The sequence below is a fragment of the Lolium perenne genome, chromosome 4, assembly GCF_019359855.2.
Source record: "Lolium perenne isolate Kyuss_39 chromosome 4, Kyuss_2.0, whole genome shotgun sequence".
Taxonomy (NCBI): Eukaryota; Viridiplantae; Streptophyta; class Magnoliopsida; order Poales; family Poaceae; genus Lolium; species Lolium perenne.
Genome location: NC_067247.2, coordinates 326536657 through 326545183, shown reverse-complemented (window position 1 = coordinate 326545183; position 8527 = coordinate 326536657). Strand labels below are relative to the sequence as shown.

Sequence of the window (8527 nt, the reverse complement as noted above, 5' to 3'; positions counted from 1 at the left end):
TTGCTTGGGGTGGCCTGGCCTGAGGCACTTAAAGCAACGACCAGCCATGGACGACGACACCGGCCGCGCCGCCGGGGCCTCCTGCCTCAAGATCCGCTGCTGGATCTTGCGACGCATCCACTTTGCCTTCCGAGAAAGCTTTGGCCAGATCCACTCCAACCTGTCATGGACAGGCACAGGCCGGGGTGGCGGCTGCGGGAGCGGCCCCACCGGAATCGGCCCCGCCTCCGCCGAACTCTGCTTGGACGACCCGCAAGAACCTGAGGACAGCCCCAGCCCAGAGACGACCGGCCTCACTGAAGACACGGACGCTGGACTGGGAGGCGCCTCCTGCGCACGCTGGCCACCGGCGGCGGCGGCGCCGCCCCGCTCCGCCAACACCTCGCGCGCCCTCTCACTCTCTCTCTCTCTCTCCATAGCAGCCGCTAGCTCACGGGTGTTCAATATGCAGATAATTGAGGATAGAGATTTGGTGCACATGAGCACTAGTGATCTCACTTCGAAAAATAAATTAAAAAATATTTCTAAGCTTTCATAAAAATCTGAAAATAAATCATGATGTAGCCGGTATTGTATCCCACAATCGTGTAAATTTTCAACTGAAAATAATGTGTATTTTAGGCTGCACAAAAATAACAAATGCATAGATCTGAGTATAGTGATTCAAATCTACAAAATGAAAACAGATTTTGTCATTTTTGTATAGGTCAAAAAACAAAACATTTGAAATTGAGATTTTGTAGGTTAGTGGGGTACATCATTAGGTACTTTTAGAATTTTGTTACATAATTTTTTTAAACAAATAAATATAATTTTCGAATTTTTTAATCTGGCAAGAGCACTGGTGCCCAGGATCCAATATAACTTTTCGGATAATTGAAGACTTTAAAGGAATCACAAACTCTCCCCTGTGCTTTCATGGCCGTGTACACGGTACAACCACCATATGCAAAAGAAAAGAAAAAAACGCATCGCTGGGCGGCGCCGTATAATATGCGTCGTCCACCGCCTCTGGAATCGATACGAGTCCGTGCCCGCCAGCGCCATGCGCCTTGCTGCAGGCGTGCCTGTACGTTTTGGCGTGGGTCTTGTAGCGGTGGTTCACGGGCGTGCGCCGGCCGGACACGGCCATGGCCACGGGCGGGCTACCTTTGACTCGCCGTGAAGCACTCTTCGCCCTTGTCCTGTGAAACATGTGACTCGTGCAGCGAGAGCGCCGCAGCATACGGCCACCAACATACTGCGAGTTCCACTGACGTGTCGAAGCTCCACTTAGCCACGCCGACTCGTGCCGTCCTTGTGTCCCAGACATGTCGCGAGTGCTGTCATCGCACGGTCCATGCCAAGCATTTACGCCAGAGATGCGAGCACTCGTGACCCCGGACTCGCAATCGGCAAGCCGACCCCTCTTCTCCGTCAGGCGGCGCAAAGATCCATCTGCAGATCCAGGCGTCCAGCCAAAGCCCACGGGACCATGCTGTCCGCACGAGAGCCCATATTCCGCTTCGGAAAATGATGCAACGCCAACGACGACTGCGACAAGTAACGTGCAGCATCGTTATCACACACAAGAAGATGAAATACCCCTCTTGCTGAACTATCCAGCACAAGATAGGGTGAAAGTTACAGAGAAATCAAACTAAACAAGGATGAAAGTTACGGAGGAAATCCAGCTGAAGATAGGAGCCATAGTTATGGGGGAAAGGAAGCATGTCATACAGTGATACAGAAGATGTGATTTCAGTCGTCACAAAAGATTGAGATGATTTCAGTTGGAGACCTAGAAGATCCTTTTTTTCCAGCCACTTAATTTGCCGTGCCAAACAGGGATACGACGTACAATTACCACTTACCAAAGGTAACGTCACACAGACTAAACCCCAGTTACTACAGTACTAGCCAAATATACAGGCAGGAGGAGCGGTCGTTATGGGAGGATATATACAGTCATATACGTACACGTGCCAACACCCATTACAGCACTAATATTAGCACAACCACAGCCACTGTACAAATCTAATCTTATGAGGAGTGCATCCATGGAGATCTCAGCAATGGGCTGATATCACCGATGCGATAAATACTTGACGAGTGTTACCTTCATTCAGCAGGGATGTCACAACTCTTGCCTGAAAATTAACAGGGTTGGCTGAATTAATAAACCAAGAATTAAGTATGCAAACAGAAAAATAAACTAACTGCAGCATTATGGTGAATTCAAAATCAACAGCCAGAAATATGTATTACTACGGACAGCTATCAGAAATTTTAACATCACTTGAACGAACTGCAGCGTACATTCTTCCCTAGGAACATGTCAAATATTATATGTGAAGCATGTACCTTTTTCTGGGTTAGGAGGACTTGTTAGTGGACCTTCGTCTATGCTAGTACTACCTTCATTCCTGTCAAGAAATTCATCGACAGCACCAAGTTATGGGCATAAACCATTGTTGAAAGACACGAACCAGGGTTACGATACCACATCAGCGTACATACTGCCATTGTAAACAACTGGTACGACTACGGTGCTGGAATTTTCATGCAATATCTTATACCAGCACCAATAGATACCAGTAAATATGGCAAGTACAACACCGATACGTAACCCTGCTAAGCTCCATAACTCCACGCTTCAGTAATTAGTAATTTACCCTCGAAAGGCCTGCGGGTCGCTTGTGTGACCAGTCATTGTTACGGCGGCCCCTTCAGAATCAACATCACCTTCATGTCTCTTTGTGCTCTATATTATAATAATATATACATAAACCGTTAGCTTTGTTCTCTGGTTTAAACTTAGCAAGGAAGCAAATGGTTACGTGGAAGAAAACCTAAGTATACACTTTGACCCAAGAAAAGCTTACAGAGGTTTTGTCTCCCATCCATCTAGGAATAACTTCCGACAAAAGATCCATGTATTTTCCCATAGCAATCTCAGGATGCATGTTTCCTAGCTTTTGCCAAGAGACCCTGACAGAACAACAAATGGTTGTTATTAGTTAGGAATAGGTCCAGCTAAGCATGGGTGTACCTACATCATCACGAGTATAAAACATGAATTTATTGCTAACAACTGGTAGCTCATTATTGTCGAATAATGATACCAATAGATATTATCCATCATCCAGCCTTTTTTTTATGTTAAGGTGTTTCAGACTCAACACGGTAAGTCCAAAATAGTAGGATGATTGTCAAGTCAAAATCGTGACATGATTATATATCTCTAATCGTATAAAGTGTGTGTGACTGTGTATTCCTCATGTCTATTTCTTGCTCATGCTTTTCGAATACTTAGATGTAGACTTAACAGAGTTGTTGGAAACAGAATACATGCATTTTTTCGAAAAGGAAGGTTAAACCTCCCAGCCTCTGCATAGAGTATTATTAAAGCTGATGCAAGGCAATGTGACTAAAGTCATCAACAAGCAGAGCACATTAGATGGTCAACAATGGCAGAACCATGAAAGGATATGAAAAAACACCCAGCATAAATGTATGTATCAGATTCCAAATTATTATAAGTACAACTTCAGCATCAGTTGCAGGCAAATAAACATGATTAGCAGATCACACATCAGAAAGGTACAAGATATATGTCCTGTGATGTAGATCAGTTAGGCGTGTGTTAGAGTAGTTGAAATCTCAATAATACACTTTTGACCAGCATTCCATATTTTAACATCTATAAACCGGAAAATCCAAACAGAGCCTCTTAAAAAATTGAAAACAATATTTTAAGTTTCAAAAAAATCTGAAAAAGATACTAGATGTAAATAATGTTTTACTTTACCAACGTGCAAACCTCAACTCGAAATAACTTATATTCGGGGAATTGGGGCTCAAAAATGAAAAAATCTGAAAACTTTGAGAGATTTGAAATTTTACACTGTTCACTACTTTAGATGTCTTATTTTGTCATTTTTGTCTACCCTGAATATAATTTATTTTGAGTTGAGGTTTTGCACATTGGTAAAGTACAACATTACCTACATCTATGTATTTTTTTCAGATTTCTGAATTTTCAAAATGCTGTTTTTGAATTTTCAAAAAAAGGGCTCCATGGAGCCCATGCTCCATTTGTCCACACCCATCTATAAACTCTTTGTATTCCAAAAATAGGTAAGTTTGGTCGTTAGATAGCTAAATACCTACCCCCACTGGTTGCTAGTAGTCCATTTAACTAACCAATATATAAGGCCTGTAGATAAATGGCCAACAAAAAAGATGCAATGGTTCAACATGTGCATAAAAATATGAACATGTCATTGTACTTGTGGATCATACAAAATTGCAGGAGTCAGTCACCAAGTGGCACATCCCAATTCACGATGCCCTAGTTCCTAACTCTAAAGCCAAATCAACAGCTAGCAATTTGTTTGATCTGTCTGTTTTAAGCATATGCTACGTTTGTTACCACAAGAATCTCATTCTGCAATATATGATTTATTAATCATAACTCTTAAGGTGGTGGCTACCAGGATACAATACCTCACAACTTATGCTCTGATGGGTATCTTCGAAGGGAAAAATAAATAAACGCTCATGGATAACAATGGCCTACGATATTATCACAGCTGGGTTCAAGACTTAGGATCTCAGGCAGCAACAGCGGAGCTTTCCATGAAAATATGGGCGGGCCAGTAGGTTAAAGAAGACAAAAATAATAGGCTGTCAGTGGGCTAAAAATTTACATGTTCATAGGCATGGGCGGGCCGCAGCCACGAGGCAGTATTCTCAACTTCAAAACAGGCTACTTGTGTCATGTTCATGCTATTTTTTTTGCGATAAATGGTCATGCTAACACGTAACCAAAGGTATCTTCCAATTGAACTGGACTATATCACATCAGTTCACCCAAAGCTAAACATACAGATGAATGTTTGCGAACAGGCTTCTCATGTTATGAGGCCGTTCAGAAGATATGGCCACAGAGCCACCGGCTAAACTTGCACAAGAATCTCTCTAATATATACTGTGGAATCCTTTTACTGCTGTTCATTACCCAAAAACAAACTTGGGCAGGAGTCCAGTACCTACTTGCTGTCGATTATGCCAGATTAGAGAAAAGAAGGTAAATCACTTGATGTAGAATTGTCAATTCACTTTACAGAGGAAATTACACCAGATAAACCTAAGATTTTGAGTTACTGTAGAGACCAACCGGTATGTGTCATTGCGGTACATGATTTATAATTGTACATGGTCCCAAACTAAATGGTGGTAAAATCATTTTTTATCAAAAATGTGTAAAATTGTCTGCCAAAATATGAAGCGCATGTGGTAAAATGACGACTATTGGACTACAGGTGGTTATCAGCAATGGGTATCTCCAGTCCAATTTCCTCCATTCTGTGGGTATGGCTATAATCCTTTTACAATCTTTTCCTTATATACAGCCTTGCCACAAAAAAGGATCTGGGGTTTTTACGAGGACAGACTAGTGTATAAGGTTTTTCTATGAGCAGAGCATTCTACGATCTCAATTGATCGGTTGCTCATGTGCCACGAGCGCATGGATCCTGCCTGTTAAGTCAGCTCACTATTTCGAATGGTATCCAACTGATGAGGTCCCCTGAGATGTTTTAACAAATAATTTGTACGCAAAAATATTAATTAAATGTGTAGGATTCTATGTTTAAGCAATTAATTCAGAACATATCAACTATGTCAAACTAGAACATAACATGTCCATATCCCGAAAACTGCTTCAACTAAGAACTAAATTTAGTACTCCCTCCGATCCAAATTACTTGTCACAGATTCAATGAACCTAGACAAATTTTAGGCAACATTTTTCCTAAACCTGCGACAAGTAATTTGGATCAAAGGGAGTACAAACGTTATGTTTGCCCATCTTTGGTTTATTGAATTCCTAATAACAACAAGAATCTCTTCAGAATTAACAATAAAACTATTTGCGCAAGCACTGAATCATATATCAACTAAAGTAAGAATATATTATATATGTGTCTTGCTAAATATGTGTGTGGTAGTTATGCTAGATTCATACAAGTGTTTCACCTGTTTTTATTACTGACTAAACTGCACTCTGTCAAATAATACTGAAATCATACCTCTAATATGGTTTCCCTTTTATATGCATTACTTTAACTTTGTGTGTGATCTACTTAAAGATTCCTGTAAATCACGCTGTCGCATGGAGAGACATCCTTAAACACTACTCAGTTAGTACTTATTTAAGCGTGCCATGTTTGAACTAGCTTAACAATCAGAGTAGCCCCCACAAGAAGTAATAGACACAGTACCAGATAATTTTGTTGCCATTATGGCGTGCCTACCTATTTTTGGTCTTATCCCAACTTAGCACAGCAAAGGACCAAACAATCCAGTTGTTCCTGTTATTTCTTCCTTATTGATACTACCACTACACCTCACACTCCTTGACGAAAACACAGCAAGGGTCCAGTGTTAATAATATATTCTTATAGGCCATGATGCATATATTACCATTTACCGCACATGGGGTGTTGGAGTACGCAAATGTGTTTTGATATCATTGAGTAAAATAACTTGCTGCATCATACGAAATATAAGTTGAGGCAGAGTAAAACAAGTACCATTTTGCACGAGATGAAGGCCTCAGTGTAAGCGGCTGCGCGGAGTCATAGCAGGGACCATCAACGGCAACCTTGAGAAGCCCCTGCAGCTGCAGCTGCACATCGCTATCCAGCCTTGAGAGAGCGGCCGCCCCAGCGTCGCTAGCTGCAAATGCCGCTGCTGCGCCAAATCTCTTCTCCACTTCGCTTCTCTCAATCCCCTCCCACTCCTCAAACTCCACCTCATCTTCCGGCGTCCCTGGCAATGTTGCTTCCTTCTCTGGTAACTGAATGGGTGCTTTTTCATTGGAGCTGCCTTCTTGGCTGACATTCAGGTCATCAGCCTTTGTCACTGCCAAGTTCTCCTTAGGAACCGGTTTCTCTGGTTGATCAACCGGGCTGGCCTCACATTGAGCTTCCTCTTTGTTCTGAACTTCTTCGTGTTGATGGACAATTTCTTCTAGAGATTGTTCTTTCAGCTCCTCCTCCGTGTCCAGCACATGGGTAATCGGAGCCACCTGTGAAGCCGATTCCATTGCCACCACAACTGGAATCGCTCTTGGAGCCACCTCTGCAGTCAATTCGCTTGCCACTTCATTGGGGATCTCCATTGCAGCCACCTCTGAAGCCGATTCCCTTGCCACTTCATCGGGGATCTCTCTTGGAGCCACCTCTGCAGCCAATTCGTGCTGGTCCACTTCAGTTACTGGCTCCTCCTGCTGCTGCTTCTCGAGTTCATCATCAAGAACCTCTGCAGGTACGGTCTCAGAAATCAATTCCTGCGGAATCACTTCAGCAGCTTGCGCTCCCTCCTCCTTCTCCATTCCTGCATCAGTAACTTGTGCAGGAGCAGCCTCAGGAACAAGGTGGCGCTGCTCCACTACAACAGCTTCAGTAGGTTGAACCTCCTGCTTCTGCAATTCCGCGTCCTCAGGGACTTGAATCGTGGCAACTCCAGCACCCGAATCATCCTGCCGGGTCCTGTCTTGCTCCAGCTCCAAGCCAAGAATCTCCCTGGGAGCAGCGCCCAAACCCTTGGCAGCCGCCTCCGTGGCAGCAGCAGCAGCAGGCGCGAGGGTGAAATCGCGGGGCATAATCTTGCCAACCTCGCCCTCCTCCTTGCGGTCCTCCAGCACGGCGCCGAGGAACAGCTCCGGGGCGAGCGCGGCCGGAACGCCCTCTTCGACGGCCACCCACGCCGTCTCCTTCCCCTCTGCCGCCACAGCCGCCTGGGCCGGGGCCTTCTCCACCTCGACCCAGCCTTCGGACAGCGCCGGCGACGCCTGCATGGGAACCATGACCTCGTCGACCTCGATGATCCTCTCCTCCTCTGGCTCCTCTTTCGCGATCACAGCGGCGGCGGGCCCCACCGCGGCGCGATGGTCAGCGGTGGCGGCGGCGAAGAGGTTGGCGAGCAGGAGGGCGACGAGGAGGGTGGCGGCGGCCGTGAGGAGCAGCTCGAAGAGCAGCTCCATGGATCCCGGGTCGAGGCAGCCGGGGTCGGGGTTTCTTGTTGGGTTGGGTCGGCCGGGGAAGGAGCAAAGGGAAAGGGAAAGACAAGAATGGAGGGAGATGAGACGAGATAGTAATTGGGGGTGGGGGCGCCAACGGCGGTTGAGGGAGAGGGAGGCATATTCGGGCGGGCGGATAGATACGACCGCCACGACGAGCTGTGCTGACTGTGGGGTTTGGTGCGGCGGAAAAGGTCTCATCCACCGCCAGGCGCCAGCGAGTTGCTCGGGTTGCCTGGGTTGGGTTGGGGCGACGTCGATCGTCAGGGGCTTTCGTTTGATCGTTTCCGAGTTCCTTTCCCCCTCGGCACGGTGGTCGGGCTAGGTAGGCGACGAGGGGGGAGTCACCAGCAGGAAGGGCGGCCACGGAGGTGGATAGGGAGTGCCCGACTGCCGAAATTTGGAGATTTGGGGGGTCCTTGTCCTTCGTTGCTTTGCGTGTCTCGCGCGCTTTCGGTG

At 45.6% G+C, this 8527-nt stretch overlaps 1 protein-coding gene across 1 annotated transcript; it reads right to left on the bottom strand.

Annotated features, from left to right (window-relative positions):
- Window positions 1-1716: 1716 nt before the first annotated feature.
- On the bottom strand, window positions 1717-8314 carry LOC127296373 (acyl-CoA-binding domain-containing protein 5). The gene is made up of 5 exons (XM_051326434.2): window positions 6579-8314; window positions 2865-2970; window positions 2655-2743; window positions 2344-2405; window positions 1717-2129 (listed from the first exon to the last, which is right to left on the bottom strand). Exons 1-5 carry the CDS (start codon window positions 8267-8269, stop codon window positions 2101-2103), a joined length of 1977 nt encoding a protein of 658 aa, XP_051182394.1. The 5' UTR covers window positions 8270-8314; the 3' UTR covers window positions 1717-2100.
- Window positions 8315-8527: the final 213 nt, after the last annotated feature.